The 19,486-nt window shown below is 45.4% G+C and overlaps 1 protein-coding gene across 1 annotated transcript in view; it reads right to left on the reverse strand.

Moving 5' to 3' along the window:
• Nucleotides 1-7,085: 7,085 nt before the first annotated feature.
• Nucleotides 7,086-19,486, reverse strand: part of LOC149281239 (cGMP-dependent 3',5'-cyclic phosphodiesterase-like) — a 252,062-nt gene continuing 239,661 nt past the window's right edge. Inside the window, exons 17-32 of the mRNA XM_089499528.1 lie at nucleotides 19,076-19,139; nucleotides 18,070-18,148; nucleotides 17,524-17,701; nucleotides 16,425-16,537; nucleotides 15,866-15,943; nucleotides 14,896-15,018; nucleotides 13,929-13,999; nucleotides 13,671-13,793; nucleotides 11,722-11,809; nucleotides 11,272-11,319; nucleotides 10,929-11,003; nucleotides 10,384-10,483; nucleotides 8,878-8,990; nucleotides 8,667-8,705; nucleotides 8,297-8,403; nucleotides 7,086-7,296 (exon numbers count right to left, since the gene is read on the reverse strand). Of these exons, the coding sequence (XP_089355654.1) occupies nucleotides 7,086-7,296; nucleotides 8,297-8,403; nucleotides 8,667-8,705; nucleotides 8,878-8,990; nucleotides 10,384-10,483; nucleotides 10,929-11,003; nucleotides 11,272-11,319; nucleotides 11,722-11,809; nucleotides 13,671-13,793; nucleotides 13,929-13,999; nucleotides 14,896-15,018; nucleotides 15,866-15,943; nucleotides 16,425-16,537; nucleotides 17,524-17,701; nucleotides 18,070-18,148; nucleotides 19,076-19,139 (1,610 nt within the window). The remainder of the gene's footprint in view (nucleotides 7,297-8,296; nucleotides 8,404-8,666; nucleotides 8,706-8,877; nucleotides 8,991-10,383; nucleotides 10,484-10,928; nucleotides 11,004-11,271; nucleotides 11,320-11,721; nucleotides 11,810-13,670; nucleotides 13,794-13,928; nucleotides 14,000-14,895; nucleotides 15,019-15,865; nucleotides 15,944-16,424; nucleotides 16,538-17,523; nucleotides 17,702-18,069; nucleotides 18,149-19,075; nucleotides 19,140-19,486) is intronic.

Consider the following 19,486-nt stretch of genomic DNA (forward strand, 5'->3'; position numbering starts at 1 on the left):
TATATATGTATATAGGTGTGTGTATAGCTACGTGTGTATGTATATGTGTATGTATAGGTATACGTGTGTATATAGGTGTGTGTATATATATATATTTAGGTGTGTATGTATGTATCCTGCGGTATATGAGGGGTTAAAGATATCACAGAAAGCACTTTCTCTCTCAGTGTTATCACACGCAGGGATATTAAGCTCGCTGCAGCAAACCGGAAACGCCTGGGACTCCGTGCACCCCAAGAGCTTGCAGTCTACTCACTGAGTCCCTAATAGAAGCAGTAATCTAATAAAAAGGAATTCCCCGGCTGTGCTGTCAGTGTACTCCGCTACTGCCTATGTTAGCAGCTACTCACAGGTGTGAATGAGATCCTTGAAGCGGGTTTTCTGGCTGTGATCTCTCTGCTTCAGCTGCTGGATGATGTGGGATTTCCATGGTGCTCTGCTACTTGGGCCCCTGGTTGGGCTCTCAGTCTGCATGCTGGGGCCCCTGGCTGGGGTGTCTGGGTACACGCTGGGGCCCCTGGTTGGGCTCTCAGTCTGCATGCTGGGGCCCCTGGCTGGGGTGTCTGGGTACACGCTGGGGCCCCTGGTTGGGCTCTCAGTCTGCATGCTGGGGCCCCTGGCTGGGGTGTCTGGGTACACGCTGGGGCCCCTGGCTGGGCTCTCAGTCTGCATGCTGGGGGCCCCGACTCCGCTGATTGGTGTATTGCTGGCGAATTCTGGACAAGTCTGAAAAATCATAACAAACAGCCGGAGACATTGTAACACTCAAAGCCACGCCCGCCAACGTCACGGGACGCGGGCGGTTCTCTTCGGGGAGGAGCTAAGGGACAAGCCCGCCCACTGGTGCATATCCCTACAGCATAAACTCAGGAGTTGAGCGTATACGGAACCCGCCCAATTACGTCACCAAATCTAGGACCGCCTTAGGACGAGACTAGCGTCAAATCATTGCATAGAGTTCTAAACACAAGAAACATAAAGAGCGTAGTCGCCACTCAAAGAACCTTTGTAAAACCAGCAGAGGCTTTTACCGGTCGTTGGTCTCGTCTTAGATTCAGGAGCCTTTCTCATGCATGTTTAAATCCTCTCACTGTATTACCCTCTACCACTTCTGCTGGGAGGCTGTTCTACCAACCCCACAGTAAAGTAAAACTTACATTACATCTAATTCACAATAAATCAACATTTATTCATTTATTGTTACTGTCCAGAAAATAACCCCCAATATTTCAGGCGCCCGAACTGAGACACCTTTGTTGGAAGGCCGGGTTAGATGTTGGGCCTGAGTGTCCACCTAACTTACCCGTCCAACCACCTGATGTGTTGTAGCAGGAAATGATGTCATATCCCATCATACAGTGAGGTCACCACATGGGAGCTGCGCAGACATTCTATAGCGGGAGGTCCGGTAAAACACTGTGACCTCCCGTGATCCCCATGATGTCCTGCCTGGAAATTGAGATCCTGGGGGCAGGAAATGTGTGATTGTGGCCCCTGGGGGTTTTGTGGGGTACGAGAATAGAGAGGCAGGCAGGGGAAGGGTTGTGACAAAAGTCCAAGAGCTGAGGAGACCAGGGCAGCGAGGACTGGGGACCGGCATGTGAGAGAGACCGTAAGAGAAGGAGGGAGAAGGCAAGTGTGTGCGTGTGTGTGTGTATTAATGTATGGTGTTAGTGTGTCTGAGCGAAGGGTTGTAGCCACGTGAGTGTGGGCTGTTAGCGCTTATGTGAGTGTATGGTGTCAGGAGTGAAGTTAGAGTTAGTGGCCCCTGGGAGAGGGAGAGAGGGTATGTGTGTATATGCATAGGTGTATGGTGTTAGAGTGAGTGCGTGTTAGTGTATGGTATTAGTGTGAGTGTGTGTTAGTGTATGGTATTAGTGTGAATGCGTGTTATTGTATGGTATTAGAGTGAGTGTGTAGGTTAGTGTATGGTATTAGAGTGAGTGTGTGTTAGTGTAGGGTATCAGAGTGAGTGCGTGTTAGTGTATGTTATTAGGATGAGTCTGCGTGTTAGTGTATGATATAAGAGTGAGTCTACATGTTAGTGAATGGTATTAGCACGAGAATGGTATTAGCACGAGTGTGTGTAAGCAGATGGTATCAGAGTGAGTGTGTGTAAGTGTAGGGTGTTAGAGTGAGTTTAGGTGTTAGTATGTGTGTTTTATTAATGGGGGGCACCAAAGAACTGCTGCATCCAGATGTCACTAACCCCCCTCGTTTATGTCCATATGACGGATGGGGTGTCCCTTGATATTTTGCCCCAGGAAAAACCTATATATTCTATTAAAAATCAGCAAGAAAATAATACACTTTCTGCCCCCGTAACGTTATATCTGATTTTTTTTCTTTGATCCCTAATTTTTTTCTTTTTTAAACTTTAGTCCAAATTTTTTTTTACGCAAAACGTGAAACTTGATCCTGTCGGCAGATAACTGTTTATATAACCCGGCAGTCGGCTGTCACCTGATTGGTAGATGATTATCTTATGTCGTACGAGTCCTCAAAAAGGTTTGTGACTTTTCACAGGTGAATTTGCTGAAAAATTTCCACCCCGGGGTCGCTGTGCTGGGAAATCACAAAAAGGACAAAAATCCGTACAAACGCTGAAAGCCGGGTCATTCCCAGCATTCCCAGCCCTGGTTTTGCCCCAATTTATTTACCCAACAAACTGAATGGAGATCTCTGGAGCTGCTGATACGCCCTAGGGCGGCCAATGAGTTCATGTACCAGAATAATAATACTCAAATTTGTGTCAGGTCCACAAAACTGAAAAGGAGTATTCCTGTGTGTCTGCCGGGCCAGGGCCGGATTGGGGAGGACTAAGGGGCCCCAAATGGCATCACAGGAAGGTGTTCCCCTAAAATGTATTTATTTCTAAAGGTTGAAGAAGGCATGTGAACGTACATAAGGCATTCCCCATCGGTGATGCTCAGCAATGTATTTACCGCTGGCGCTGCCCTGGGCCAAACCCAGGTCTGTGGCCCCCAGCTGCCCCCTGCCCTGTGGGCATCCTTATAGGGATAAAAGGCTCTGCAGTCTATGGGGGCTCCGTGGTGCAAATGGGCCGGTTGGACAGGTCAGGGCTCTCCTGTGTAACCAGCCCGTTCAATACCTGCCAACTGTCTCGATTTTGCCGTCCATAGGCAACCCAAAGAAACATACCCTTCTTTGCTTAACCCTTCCCGTGCCAACGCTCCAGCAGTACCGTTGCCGGCAATCTCTCTTCTCTCTGGGCGCGATTGAAACGCAGGAATTATAAATCCGAGCGAATAAAGGCAACTCATCTTTATTTAAATGGTGAATACAGTGAATACATAAAAAAACAGGTATAAAACATTTTAAGAGTGTCTGGGGTTTTACGTTTGATGGAAAATTCATTATTTAGAGGCTAGCAACATTTTTCAGAATATAATCCGAATTCGGAATTTAAGGAGGAACGAAAAACACCAGCAGGCATCAGCGGGCCGAATCTTTACGGGGGCCTGAATTCTTCAACATGATGAGCTTAAATAAAGTGCAATTCCCCAAGTCGCCACAGGGGGAAGCGGGTATCTCCCCCATGTCTGGATCCATACTCGAAGGTCCCGTGTGTAAATTGGACGGGGGACAATAGGGGTCCCATAGTGCTGTTGCAAAAACTAACAAAAACATTAAAATTGAGCGTATATAAAACAGAAAATGCGTGTGAAGATATACTGCTATGGAAGGAGAAGAGGGCCCTGCTCCGCGAAGCTTACAATCTATTACAGGGAATGAGACAGAAGGAGAGGGGCTGCTTGGGCGAGGATGCAAAGTGTTTCTTAAAGCCTGCCCCTGGTGCGTTTACCAAACCCCAATGATCTGTCTAATCCTGTTACAGGGTCACCGTCAGAAATCTGGGTCCGGTATTCACCTGAAGACAAGGACAGCTGCCCCGTCCCACCCCACGCTCCATACAGAGGTAGCAGGGCACAAAGATGAGGAAGCTTGGGACCCCTGCTTGCCCACGGCCCCTACATGGCTGCTCGTTGTTACCCCTTGATAGTGGTCATGTCCTTTTGTTAACATAGAAGCTGCCGGCAGATCGGCCCCATTCGGCCCCCGCCTGGTCACCCGTTCCACCTGCTGTAAAGACTCAAACCTTAATCAGTCGTTGGTCTCGCCTTAGATTCAGGAGCCGTATGTCTATCCCATGCATGTTTAATCCCCTCGCTGAAAGGTTGGGGACCACTAAGATGAATCCTATGTGCTCTGATGGTGAGATAGGGGCTCGTTCGCGTCATGTATGTAGGATGAAGTCGACACGCCTACACATGCATGTTGATGTGTGCCGAAAATCCAAAAACATAAACTTATGCCAAAACATGATCATTCCCAGGACCTTCATTGACTCCACCCTTATTATATATATATATTATTATATATTATTATTATTATATATATATCTATCTATATATATATATGTATATTTCTGTAGGTTTTATACTATCTTTAGGCCACAGAAACATCTATAATGGGATCAAAGCATGAAACCATGGCTGAGGAGGAGCTGGCCCTCGCCCGGACTAGAGGGACCTGAATTTCCCTTTAAACTAGATGCAAAATTCTTTAGATTGCAACTCCTATCATGCTCATGCAGCCAGACACAAGAAAACCATATGGTTTTTTTTACCGAGTATACACTGGCGTGTCTTCCGAGGTCAGAATGCTACCTGCGGTACTTGCATTCCTTGGCTGGCTGAGGGTGTCATGAGTTGCGATGGTAACCCCTTCCCCCATATCTGCTGGAGGGTAATGCTGCGGCTGATTGCGTGTGACGGGCGTTGAAGTTACACGGCTGCTGGGTCTGCCTGAGAGTGATGTGAGTTATAATGAGGGTGGTAAAAAGCATTGTCCCAAAGTGTGGTTTAGTTTCAGGGGGAAAGACCCACAAGTGAAATGCTACATTATATGAGTCACCATATTAGCCCTTTAGTAACGTGTTACAAACACAACTTTATTTCACTTGCAAACCCGTTCCCCACACCTGCTAGAGACCGATGTGGCTTCGATGCGGACCCCCTGTGATGAGTGTCGTGCTGGATCTGATGGGAGTGATCGCTGTCAATGATAAAAGAGAAGGGGACAATATAATCCGTGATACCTATTAACACCGAGGCCGCTGGATCCGTCCAATAAAATTAAGTCCTGCGGGTCTCGCCAGAGAGTGGCGCGGCAATCAAAGAATTATCAGCGTAGAAACAGAGATTGTAATCATTATGATTGATGATGACGATGATGTCATAAAGCAGAGATTCTGCTTTCACTTTTGTCTTTGCTCTAATGATATATACAAGTTAGTCCGCGTTTTTCATTTGTGGCCCCGTAGGACTCTTCTGGTGCTCAATCTTGGGACGCTGAGCATCAGCCAATGGGAGGTATGCACACAATGGATCCTGCCTGCCATTGGCCGAAAACAATATACCATACCTTATGTCCTGTGCTGCATACAGGGGCCGAACCAGTCTAAAAGTTGGGTCAAACCCAGCTGGCACCAACGTACAAAAGGGTACTTTGTATAAATAATGAGAGGGGCATCTATCGGGGTAATTAAATAATGTGGAACCGGGGTGCGCCGATGCTCACGGCGATCGAAGCGGTTGGAATTTGCTAACCCAGACACCGGTATCTAAACAAATGGAGCACCATCCCACGTACAAAATAAACACGCAAGATCATTCTTGTTATATATCATAAGCTCGTTACTTATACTCTACATTTCAATATCAAAAATACATTGTTTGCAGCAATTTGAGATCTCACAAGATTCAGTGTTGTAGCCTCAACGGCCTCCTCCTCGGATGTAGTAGTCACGACGGGGACAGAAATCACATCGCAGTGCTTCTCGACGTCCAGGACTGTCCATTTGTGCTCAAATAGGGGCGAGTTTTGCCCTCTGGTTTCCAAAACGCAAAGGGTTTAATCATGCCGCTGGCGTTGAGAGGGTTAAAATGGGCACTATTAGTGGTTGATGAGTCCAGGTTCTAAAGCAACTATTCCAGGTAGTTCCTAGAACCCTCAAGACGATAGAACGTATATGAACCAGGGGTGGACAGATGGAAGGTCCGTGCTTGGTGCTGGACTGCGATACCCAAGGTCATCAAGGCACAAGGCTGGCTGCCCATGATGGGAATGGCAGTCCAACAACAGCTGTGACCCATATGGTTCCTGGATTGGTGGCTGCTGACTTACATACAAGGTCTCACTTTTTACATGTCATTAACACGCAAATGGTACTCTAGGACAACACATGGATTGAGAAGGAACATCGGTATCTTAATAGCTCATAGAACGTCGGGTTTTGGGGGCAGAATCCAGGAACGGTGGCACAGGGGCAGTAGGTATTATGAGAAGTTGGACTCCAGCTCCTGTGATTAGTAAAAGTCCTCCTAGGGTTTTTTTTGACACTGATGCAAAGATTGAGGCTGACGACGAGCACCCTGCCTGTAGCAGAGTCCCGCTCCGGTAGTACCGGCAGCAGGAGAAGGCATCCCTGCTCTCATCACCCAAGTTCCTTCGACTCGTACTGTCGGATGATCAGACCGAGGAACCTCCCTATTAGTTGTGTGAAGTGGGTTCTCCCGTCATTGCCGGTATCATACTAGAACCATACGGAGTCAGCTGGGCATGAGGAGGTAGGCAGGTATATTGGGGGGGCAGTGACCCACTCCTTGGTGATATCCCACAAAGGCAACGCGCCGAAACCCATCCCTGGTTCCAGAGGATCCGCTACAAGCGTCTAGACCTCCTAGAATGTTCCTCCTAGAATGTTCCGTGCACGAAGCACCGTTTGAGGCAAGAAGAGATTGTCCAGTGTGGAGCATTCTGACCGGCCAGACCTTGTACCCCCGACTTGGGTGAGTTACACAGGGTTTCGAGAAGAGGACCGCGCCTGCCGGTGTTTGGTGTGACACACGTTGCACTGCACACAGACTGCAAATATCACCTCGGGATTTAACACAATCCTCACACCTCGGACCGAGGCCAAAAAAAGCAAAGGACGAGGAACGGAGTGGAACGGGTGGTCTTTGTCCTTCTCTGAGAGTTACTTAGGCACCGGCTCGTTCTCAGTGCCCTTTCTTGTCCACGCAGCCGTTCATCTTTACCTCGTCTTCCATAGTTTCCTGGATGTCGTATTCTTCATCCAGAAAGTCTAAAGAGTTATTACTGGGCAACCCTCTGATTGTGAATTTGTGGGATACCCGGGCCCATTTCTCCCGGTTGGCCGCGACCCTCTCGTAGAGTTCAGACGAACGAGGGAACAGTTCTTTCAGTAACCTGGAGAGAAAAAAAAGGAGAAGATCTCAACGCCCAAGGAAAGTTATGACGCCTTTTAGTGGACCTGCTTTCACAGAGTTGGATGTAGAGCCACAGAGTAGAGGACTGCACTGGGAGGCGGGTCCCGTGGGACCCGCCAAAAAACTTGTGGGCGCGGGCGGTCTTGCTGGGGCTGCGGGCGGGAGCGGGCAGTCAGGCACTGTACCTGCGGGTCCCGGTAATCCCGCGCAATCCCGCAAGGCTGCCTTCTTGCTGCTCCCTTACAGTGTCTCCTAGCTTGCTCCGCCCAGGAACAAAACGGAGTCACGTGATGTGACGTCACTTCCTGTGACTCCGCCTTGTTCCTGGGCGGAGCAAGAGAAGAGACGCTGTGAGGGAACAACTCGAGGGCAGCCGCGCGGGACTGCGCGAGAAATCAGGTAAGGAGGCGGGCATGATTGGCCACAAATGTGGCGGGAGCGGGCGGGAGCGGCACACCCACATTGTGGGAGCGGGATTAAAAACCGCGGGAGCGGGATTAAAAAAGTAGTCCCGCGCAGGGCTCTACCACAGAGGCTTTAAAGACTTCCGAGGTCCTTTCTTTAAACTTACAAAATTCTAACGATCGTAAGGAATATTTACTAACAGATGACAAATTGGGGGATATCTCACAAAATGATGTAAAGTAAATCAGAAACAGATGTCATCTTCCTGTCCTTGAGAATATGTTTAGGCAGAATACGAGACAGATGCATTTCAACATAGATAAATGGAATATTACGCACTTGGGGGAAAAAAACTATAAAATGAATGGCTGCTTATTGTGGAATTCATGTATGGAGAAGAATCTAGGAGTACTTGTTGTTAATAAATGTGCCACATTGATAATAGACTTTATATGAATCACATTCCTGAACCCAAGGGGAGGACTTCATGTCTAGGAAAGAGTTCCGTGGTGGCCTTTTTAAGCAATCATTCAAATTATGAAGGTGAAACTTTGTACGGAGTTTGTGGGACTCACTTGTAGATAGGCATTGCGATATGCTCCATAAAACTGATCTGCAGCTCAGGGATATACGCCTTCTCCCGATCCATCATCTCGCTCGGCCGATTCCCCATGGCTTTCTCCTGCGAGGCAGACGGACAACCCATCAGAGCGACCTCTTACAAACTTTGTAGCAGCGGCGCAGTGGAAATGCCAGTAACATATATACATAACATTATATACTAAGTAGTATAACTGTCACACACACACATTATATATATATATTTATATACGGTTTATCACGCTGCCCTGGTTCCATTAAAAGCACTTAGCACCCGTTATTGTAAGCAAAGGATCCGAAGGGTTAATTGTGTTGTCTATGGCACGTAACAAATGGTTTCCTTACCAGGTCTCCCTGAGAGAAGAATTCTTTGTAGATAAGTTCCTGCGATTAAAGAGAATAATAAGATTATATTAAAGTAAGCCCTTCATTTTCCAGTAGGGGGCATCGTCTTTCTTTAGTCAGGTTGTTCTCCGGAGTGATTAAGACCGAGTCATTCTACTACTGCTCATCACAGACGGTACTTCAGCTCTTGGTTTGCCTCCCAGGAACTCACCGCTATCTTCCGCGTCGTCTTCCAGCCTTTGGTTTGGTCGGAGAGGTCGCAGGACGTCATCAGAAGACACAGCAAGAGGCTGTGGTGAGTTTTGTTTTTGGGGTTATATCCATCTGCGGAAATCGAAAAACAAACTGCTCAGTGGGGATCAAACCTTCTCCGTATTAATATGTGACGTTATTATTTATTTTATTATTATTTATTGTTTTATATAGCGCCGTCATATTCCGCAGCGCTGTACAATGGGAATGGGATTAGTAGTGATGTGTAATATAACGTGCATGGAAAAATACCGGTAATAGCAAACAGATGCCTGGATTAAAAAAAAAAAAATCACTTTTAGCAACGTGAAGGCCAGAGGACGCTCGCTTAGAGGTCATGCAAACATCTCCATCCCCTCCATGCCTTATGTGAAAAACTGGGAACTTTCTAAACGAGCTGATCCTGAGACATTAACCCGTGAAAGTCCATGAGGATTCGAGGTAATGACTCGCCAAATGTGTTACCCAAGATACGCTTAATTGGGCTACCTGCATTCAAGCAGGGATATCAACCATAACATACTGGCAGCAAAACCATCAAGTCTTATATATGATCACACAGGGGAGAATAGGAAGGAGTCGGCTCCAGGCTATGTGCGTCTCTGAGAATCTGCCCCTTTACCCTGAGACTGGGGTAAAAACCTTGAGACTCATGGTCAAACCCCGAGAGTTCCCGTGTACGTTTATGAGACTATCCTTTGGAATACCGTCCTTCGTTGTTACTGCAGTTCTGGACGATACCACTAGAGGGAGACAGTCACCCACCTAAACTCCAATAGGCTAATATCAGGAAATCCATTTAATTGCATCATGGGGTAGATTTCTGGCTGCAATTATTTGGCTATTTATTTATTTTTAGATATTCTATTACCGGTGATATTTTTTATATCTTAATTAATAAAATCTGGGGTATTATGGGATGAGTTGGAGCCCATCGTTAGTAAATTTTATTCTTTTAATTCCCTTTACATTTATTTTATAATTAGCAGTAAAGTAAATCAGTGGTGTTATTTCCGTGGAAACAGTGTTTTGCTGATTGGCTTCGGATGCGATACAGACCCATTTAGCCTGTTGTTGCTGCCGGTCTTGTCTTAGATTCAGGAGCCGTATGTCTATCCCATGCATGTATACATTCCCTCACTGTATTACCCTCTACCACTTCTGCTGGGAGGCTGTTCTACTTATCTACTACCCTTGCAGTGCTTAATAATAGTCATTAAGGGTGGAGTTAGGTTACATCACAAAGAGGGAGGGGCAGGACTCCTCTTCTAACCCAGAGAATAAAGCACCGCCCGAGGATCCATAATAACAGGGAATATCCAAGAATTCTGATCTGCGCCTGGTTCCCAATACTGGATGTGTTCATAATGGCAGATCAGACAAGGCAGATGCGGACACATCCCTACCAAGTCCCACTGACGTTAATGGTCCATCCAACACCCCATGGGGGCAAATCTCGGCTTACCTTCTGCCATTTTCTGGAGGTCTGTAAAGATGCGCAGGTGATGTGCAAGATCCGTGGCGAGAATAATATCTCTTATCAAATCCAGCATCCTTTGGTAATCCTAGAGGACAAAGAAAACACCCAGGCCGTCAGGAGACGTTTCAGAGCTGAGTGACCGTGAAAAGCACAGAAAATAAGTCACAGGGTCTTTTTCTGATTCCCTACCACCTCTGTTGGAACGCTATCTCTGCATCTACTACTCTTCTCTGCTTGAAAACTGTGTAGAGTAAAAGTATCAGTGAAAGGACTGATTCACAAACCTACGGTGGATTAAATGCACGCGACTGATAATAACATTCACCGGCTCTCTATACTGTAAACATATTCTGTATATAATAGATCGTAAGCTCATAACGCGTTAATCTTATCGTCCAATCGCATGTTGTCAGTTTTAATGTCATTGTTATTTTTGGCCTATTGTAACAGCGCTACTGAATCTGATGGAGCTATATGAATAAACCGAATGCCAATAAGTAAATAGCCCCCCGCCGGCCCATAATGCTCACCTTCCTTGAGAACTGTTCGAAAATGTTGCAGCCCTGGGAGTTAAGGATAGCGATTGCCTGAGCGAAGTGATGTCTCTGTGGGGTACAAAATAAGACGGCGTTACCCCCGAGCAGTAAACACTCTTAATCAGTCGTTGGTCTCATCTTAGATTCAGGAGCCGTATGTCTATCCCATGCATGTTTACACCCCCTCATTGTATTTCCCTCTACCGCCCTGCTGGGAGCCTCTTCCACCTATCCACCACACTCTCAGTAACTGGATATGCAGTATTCCAGGGGATATACAGACCCACAATATGTTTATCTGATTGAAAGGGTTAAAAAAATAAAAGCCGAGCCTCACCTCCATCACGGACCCCTCTGAGCTGTATAAAGCCGCCAGCACGGATTTCTAAAGGAAGACACAGAGAGCGGTCATTGTTTCAGCCACGGCTGCCCCGGATTGCGCAACTCTTTTTGCCCCAGACAGGTGGGCTCACTCATCGGCAGATTTGGGGAGGGGGGCAATTGCAGGAGTGGAGATAAAGAGGTAAATCCTGATACCCGGACCTTTTTATCTCCCTAATTTCCAGGGAAATGTGTGTGTGTATGTGTTAGTGAGTGTCTGGGTGTGAGTCTGTGTGTTAGTGTGTATTAATGTAAGTATCTGGATGTGTGTCTGGGTGTGTGTTAGTATGAGTGTGTGTTAAGTATAAGTGCCCTTCCAAAAGCCAGGGTCTGGATCTGCCCTTGTGCTCACCCCGCTCAGAAGTGTAAGGGTTAAGGTTTCTGGAGCAAGAGAGCCCCGACTTACCGAAGCCACCTGGAAGGAGTTATTTGTACCCCGGTGGTCCAAGTCATGGCACAAGCAGGACACAAACAAGGCGAGGATTTCGATGTCCCTGCGAGGAGACAGAGACGCAATTTTTACTCGGCCACAGATTTAAATCCCGATACAGAATGTCTGCACAGAAAGCGAAGGAAGTCCGTGATGCCTCGCGGCCCCCCCCATGCCTCGCGGCTCTTCACTACCTAACCTCAAACTAAAGGATGTGAAGGAGAGATTAGAGCCCTGCGAGGGACGGCTTTTTTAATCCCGCTCCCGCTGATTGTTTGCCCAATCCCGCCAGCTCCCGCCACATTTGTGGCCAATCAAGCCCACCTCCTTACCTAAGGAGTTGCTCTCTCACAGCGGCTCTTCTCTTGCTCCGCCCAGGAACAAGGAGGAGTCACGGGAAGTGACGTCACATCACGTGACTCCGTTTTGTTCCTGGGCGGAGCAAGAGAGGAGACGCTGTGAGGGAGCAGCGAGAAGGCAGCCTTGCGGGACTGCGCGGGATTACTGGGACCCACAGGTACTGACCGCCCGCTCCCTCAACACCAACAAGACCGCCCGCGTCCGCAAGGTTTTTGGCGGGACCCGCGGGACCCGCCTCCCAATGCAGTCCTCTAGGAGAGATCCACGCGGCCAGAATGCATTCTCCGCTATGTTCAATGCCCCAGATGTGCTTTTTTCATTAAAAAAGAGGATCTCCTCCAATTTTATTTTTTATGAACATCAGATTGAAAATTATTTTCAAAAACATTCTCCTGCTTTCTGTTTTACCCCTGTGGTAGTTTTTGCCCCATAATATAACGTTTTCAGGCAGCTGCATATCAGACATTTGTATGAGTTCTCGCTCTGTTATCTGACCCCCAATCTACTAAACAAACACCCTGACTCCTTATCATACTGCCTGTGGGGAAAAATAGAAAGGCTCAGTCTTAGTCACCACCCAGAAACTCTGACTCTGAACGGACTTCATTAGCATTGCCGGGAAAGTCACCCAAAATATCACATGACTGACAACAATGGCGGCTCCAGGTCTGCAGATAAAGGGAGTTGCTAAACTATGTTACTCTATACACCACACAGACACTCTCACTAACACTCACACTTACTCACTTACTCACTTTCCTACGGGACTTCCCTGCACTGCAAGTAGAGAATACCCAATTACCCAGGCTTGGTCTTTACACCGATTTAGAATAAGTAGGGAGTCCACATTTTAAATGAAAATACCGGGCAGGCAGCAGCATCCTGCGCGATCTCCCCTACCATGCAGAACCACGACGGGATTTTCTATATTGGGTCAATTTATAAAAATGCACAGAACAGCCAGCTTTGTGCCAATGTATAAATATTGTTTAGAAATGTTATCTAGGAAGTAAAAAAAGCAAATCCTTATATTTCTACTAAGCTGATATTTAAATAACAATAATACAAATAATAATAATAATACTAATGTGTTCAATGTATATAGTGTATCATAAATAATAATAATAATAATAATAGTAATAATAATGTGTTCTATGTATATAGTGTATTATTATCAATTAATAATAATAATAATACAGTGTTCAATGTATATAGTGTATCATAAATAATAATAATAATAGTAATAATAATGTGTTTAATATATATAGTGTATCATTATCAATAATAATAATAATACTAATGTGTTCAATGTATATAGTATATCAATAATAATAATAAAATGATAATAATAATAATAACAATAATAATAATGTGTTTAATGTATCATTATCAATTAATAATAATATAGTGTTCAATGTATAAAGTGTATCATAAATAATAATAATAAGTAATAAGTGTGCAATGTATATAGTGTATCATTAATAATAATAATAATAATGTGTGCCACATGTATAGTGTATCATTATACGTAATCAGCCTGGTTGTGCCCTGGGTGTTTGACTTACTCCAAGTAATTGATGAGCTCCAGGTTTTTGTTGAGAAGGTAGCAGAAGTGCGATACAGAGAAGGCGTGCATCCAGTTGTGATATGGGGGGTCTCGATACCCCTTCTTAACCATAAGGCAAAATCTGCAGGGGGAGATAAAACAAACGTCAGATCGACTCATCCGATATTCAGAGGCGTAACGATCTACCCTCTGACGCTTCTCCCAAAAACGTAATAAAGATCACACAAAGCGATCAGGCGGCTGGGCCGGAAGTCACCTGATTAACGTGGTTCTATCAATCTTGTAGTTTGTAACGAAGCCCATGTCTTCAAACATACTCAGAACACACTGCAGGAAAAGAACAGAACGGAGTATTATTATCAGTCAGTTATTATTATTTATTGTTTTATATAGCGCCATCAAATTCCGTAGCGCTGTACAATGGGTAGACAGGACTTAACAAGTAGTATGTAACATAACAAATTGACTTACAGAGGCAACAGGTGAGGAGAGCCCTGCTCAAACGAGCTTACAGTCAGTTAAACGTATACAGTATATATATATATATAAATACACATATGTGTTAATGTTGTAAATGACTATTGTAGCTAGAGGCCCTTAATCCCTCCCATCACTCCTGTGTTCCAATGGCCCTTTATCACTCCCATCACTCCTGTGTTCCAATGGCCCTTTATCACTCCCATCACTCCTGTGCTCCAATGGCCCTTTATCACTCCCATCACTCCTGTGTTCCAATGGCCCTTTATCACTCCCATCACTCCTGTGCTCCAATGGCCCTTTATCACTCCCATCACTCCTGTGTTCCAATGGCCCTTTATCACTCCCATCACTCCTGTGCTCCAATGGCCCTTTATCACTCCCATCACTCCTGTGTTCCAATGGCCCTTTATCACTCCCATCACTCCTGTGCTCCAATGGCCCTTTATCACTCCCATCACTCCTGTGTTCCAATGGCCCTTTATCACTCCCATCACTCCTGTGCTCCAATGGCCCTTTATCACTCCCATCACTCCTGTGTTCCAATGGCCCTTTATCACTCCCATCACTCCTGTGCTCCAATGGCCCTTTATCACTCCCATCACTCCTGTGCTCCAATAGCCCTTTATCACTCCCATCACTCCTGTGTTCCAATGGCCCTTTATCACTCCCATCACTCCTGTGCTCCAATGGCCCTTTATCACTCCCATCACTCCTGTGCTCCAACGGACTCAGACAGCACTCACCATGGTCGTGTCATCTTCGGGCAGGGATCGGGGCATGTAGCTGAAGCTGGCAAAGTTGGCATCTATCCTGGACACCGGTGCGATGCCGTTACTCTGTAACTTCTTGGTTTCATCTTCGCAGACCTATAAAAAGGTGAGGGGCAGAATTGGACGCGTCCCCCAGAATCCTACTGAACAGTAACAGTCTGATCTCACCCGATGGACGCCAGTCCTTCACCTCGCTGCGACCCCAGCGTCAGGAAAGTTAAGATTTGGATAAATAACGAACGATTGCTTATTTTAATCTATAAACCCCAGGATCCGGGTGCATTTACTATAAAAACCCCTTTTAAGAGCCGAACCCTATTGTTGGATTTTATGGGACGATTCTAATCAGGGTTCCTTGTATCGCCGGTGACTGTGTCTTTAAATCCCGTGTACCGGAATGTGTTTCACGGGGTTAAAATCCCTTCTATTCCTGGCTTTTTTATTCACAGCGGTTATCCCAGGTGCCGTGGGGGCCAATACCGGATAAAGACATGAAATCGCCGGCGCTCGGCGGTAACTCGGTATTAACGGTATTTTATACTTCCAACGAGCGCAGATAAAACAGCAGGAGGTCCGCGTAATCCCCCAGAAACGGTGACCCAACGCGGAGTATTCACAGCTTCGTACCCCCCCTGCGTCTCGGCTCCATCCGGAGGAGATAAACTAGGAATGTTAATCAGAAAGTGGACAGGTACAGCAACCCACCGTGGATATCCCTGCGGATCCGTTCACGGAAAGCCATTAAAGCTACCGGCCACTAGATTGAGAAGCCTTTGAAGTCATGTTGATTGTACCGGTTTAACGCATAAGGAGTAGACACTAAATAGCCCCATTTAACGGTAAAAACTGTTTTTTTCCCCCCATTTTGCCCATTCCTTTGTCTTTTGGAATACATTTCAGATGTAAAAATTGATGGAGACCAGTTAAAATGACAACAAGATACCTTCATGTGGTACATCATCATCTCGTTGGCCAAGTGACTTCGGAATTGGGCTTCACGGACTTGCTTATACAGCAAAGACTAGAAAAAAAACAGGAAAATTTATCAAAAATAAACGTTATGTTTTTCATTAAGACACCCGGCGAAACATATAGTCTTCTGTGTTTATTCTCATAGTCAGGGAAGGATGGCCACACATCACTAGAGATGATGAGGGCCTCATGTGGAAAGACCTTCTAGAGAACCTCAAATGTTCCTCCGCTTCAAGATTCCAGAATATTCATATTTTTTTATCAAAAATTCCTCCGTAATAACTGTTAATTGTCGTTTCTGATCTATTTGTTTCTAATAGCCGGAAACCGTATCATTGGCATCGGAGATCCTCTCGACGACACGCTTGATGGCGGGAGAGATCTCAGTGTATTCTCATTGTGTAAATAAATGTTCAGTTTAAGAATCCAGAAGTAATCGAGAAAGGGTTACTGGTAATTAGTAAGGTACATGCACGTCCCGGGTGGGCTTTATCTGTAGGTATATGTTATGGGGTAACCGGGGGTCTTACGTGGGCGATGCTGATCCCACAGTAGATGGAGAAGGCCGTCGCCAGGTCCTCGTCGAACTTGGTGAATCCAGGGCCATTGATTTTATTGACCAATTCAGCCACACCGATGACCTCTGAGAATTAAAAACACATATTAGGTGAAAAAACCTCAAAAGCTTCCTTCTTGCACTTTTTTCAGCCCTTTCGTATATTTAAATATCTTGCATTTAAACTCCATAAACTGAATATATTCTGGTGCAGCCAATCAGAAGCCCCGATCTGAATGTCTAATTTATCGATGTGTTTCGGGAGATAAGGAGACGGAGCGTGGAGAGGGAGAATATTTCAGTTAGCGGAGATTACTGGGGTGATATTTTAATCTAGAAGGTTTCCTATCTCTGCCATCAGCGCCCGGGACGGCTGCCTCGCCGATAAAACGCTGACGCAGCAGCCCTCGGGCACAATGCCGAGCTGAGATTGTGTGTTTTTATTATCTGCGTAGAGATCTAAACCTTTCGGGAAAGCAGAAAAAGCCACCGCCGTACACCGTGCGTTCCCCGCTCATTCACTGTAACGACCCTCGTGTCACGCCAACCCCACCGATTCACGTTATTCCGGCCCGCCGTTATCAGTCGAGGACATCCTTCGGTGAGGTCTGGTTTAGAAGCTACAAGCTTTATAAAAGTCCTGTGCCAGTGACCTGAAGTTTCTATTGGCTGTGGGAATCTATGACATCATGGCACCAAATAAGGTGCTGAGCTTAGTGCACGACGCTCCCTCATTGGTTTTAATCGGAACCCTTTCCCGCAACTACTTAGCTTCTTCAGTGGAGAAAAACGTCAAATTACAAAGGAGACTGTCTGCTGCAGCCCTGGAGCTGCAGCTTCTCTATAAGGCATTTTATTATTATTATAAAAAAAAACAAAAAACATTTTAAGGAATACAATTTAAAGTCCTTACAAAGTACTTTAATACGCATTCTCCTTTGGCGAGGCTGCCAGGGACATCAAGCGGTCCCTCTAAACACTTCATTGGGGCTTAATGAAATAAATTAAAAGAATATACCAATATAAAAAAAATAATAAGCAAATAAAAGTGAAGCGCAGGAGGCCGGGCTCACCGTTACTCTCGTTTTTGATGGGGAAGCAGAGGATATTGCGGGTCCTGAATCCCGTGCTGTCATCCACCCCTCGGTAAAACAGCGGATGGGAATAGGCATCCTTAATATTCAGGATCTGGCCCGTTGTGGCTACGTGGCCCGCGATTCCCTGGTCCGCCGGTATCCTTATCTCGTAACTCTTTAAAAAAAAATGAACATGACGAGAATTGGAGCGCATCCCCCAAACTTCACGCACAAGGTGGACATTGTGATATCGCTATAGGTTTAATTATTACTAAAAAAGTAAATTACGTTTTATGAAGTTTATTTTTACAACATATATATTTTTTTATAATATTCCCTTGTTATATTTTTTGTATAAAAATATATTTTTAGTATATTGTCGGTTGCAGATTTTTAAAGCGGACCCAAGGTATAACCCCCCCCCCCCTCAGAATATTAACAATTTTAATACACAAAATTAGGACATTTTTTAGATAGTTTTTATAAATAAATAAATCTGTTTTCTTAATATTGCAACTGCAGCCAAAGGCTAGAAGAACGTACGTCGTCATCCACGACTCCTCCGTCAAACACTTTGGCTACTAGCTCGTGGCTGTGTCTTTCCAGCAGGAACACGGAGCATCTGTCGGGAGAAGCAGACATTGTCAGGTGTGAATGGAGGATTATTATTATTTATTGTTTTATATAGCGCCATCAAATTCCGTAGCGCTGTACAATGGGTAGACAGCACACAAGTAGTATGCAACATAACAAATTAACTAACAGAGACAACAGGTGAGGAGGGTATGGCACAAAGAGCTTACAATCTAGAGGGATTTAGGGAACAGAGGCTGCTTTGTGGATGCTTCCCTCGTAATATTGGTAAATAAATGCCAATAGGTGTAACGTGCCTATCCTTTTAGTACAAATAATATTATATATAGACTGTATAACATAATACGGCAAAAAAAGTACGTTTACAAAATGCAAGATTTTGACTAAACTCATAACACGCACCTTGGGACACCTTGAGGTTCAATCACTAAAGCGGGAGTTTGCAGGAGAGTTGCCATTATAACTCATTGGTATCACTATGCATTATGAAGGGCCAACCCCAACAAGCTTCTCCTGGAGGAAGGTTTGATAAGGCCCTGCATAATGCATAGGTCAATCTGGGGAGTGTTGTTCAAGAAATCTCCCCATTTTACATAAGCTATGGATCTTCTAAAGGGAGAGTTATCGCTATACATTATGAAGGTCCAACCCCAGTGAGCTTCTGCTGCCTGGCCCTGTAAAATGTATTGTTAAACTTCTTCAAAGCCCCCTTGCTCATTGAATTGTAGAGGGTCCGCACAGCCCTTCTTGCTGGAGAAGATAAGCCCTTCACGTTAAATAGTGAATCTGGAAATCTAGAAATAGTGAATCTAGAACATTGTCAGGGCCGGTCCTTCATGAATCAATGAGCTTAAACGGCAACTTTCCTGTAAACGCTCGCTTTAGTGAATACACCCCCAATAAACGTCTCACCTTTAATATAAATTCTGTTTCATGAACCATATCAGGTACTCACATTTCTGCGTTGCTGAGATTTCTGGCCTCCGTTATGATCTCCTGGAGCAGGACAGATACATCATCTGCAAGACAACAGCAGAAGACAATGAGAGGTCAGCTCACCAAAATTCCACGTTCCGAGCCAACGAGGTGAAAGTCACCGGGACTCCGAGATAAGATTAACCTCGCAGAAACCAAGGTGGAGGAACGCTCTCAATGAATAAACACAGAGATGGGTCTATCTGATTTAACTGATTACAAGCGTCTACTGCTTATATCTGGGAGAGGTCGTGCTGTCCTTGAACCATAGAGAATGAGCTTCATTGGGACGTAACACAACTATTGTGTTCCTCCAGCTACCCATGCTTCAGGAAGCCGAAGTACTTTATCTGGGGTTTTATCTGCTAATCGCCATTTAGCTATAATCTGT

The sequence above is a fragment of the Sceloporus occidentalis genome, unplaced genomic scaffold (assembly GCF_023333645.1).
Source record: "Sceloporus occidentalis isolate IW3139 unplaced genomic scaffold, rSceOcc1.0.p SCAF_137, whole genome shotgun sequence".
Taxonomy (NCBI): domain Eukaryota; kingdom Metazoa; phylum Chordata; class Lepidosauria; order Squamata; family Phrynosomatidae; genus Sceloporus; species Sceloporus occidentalis.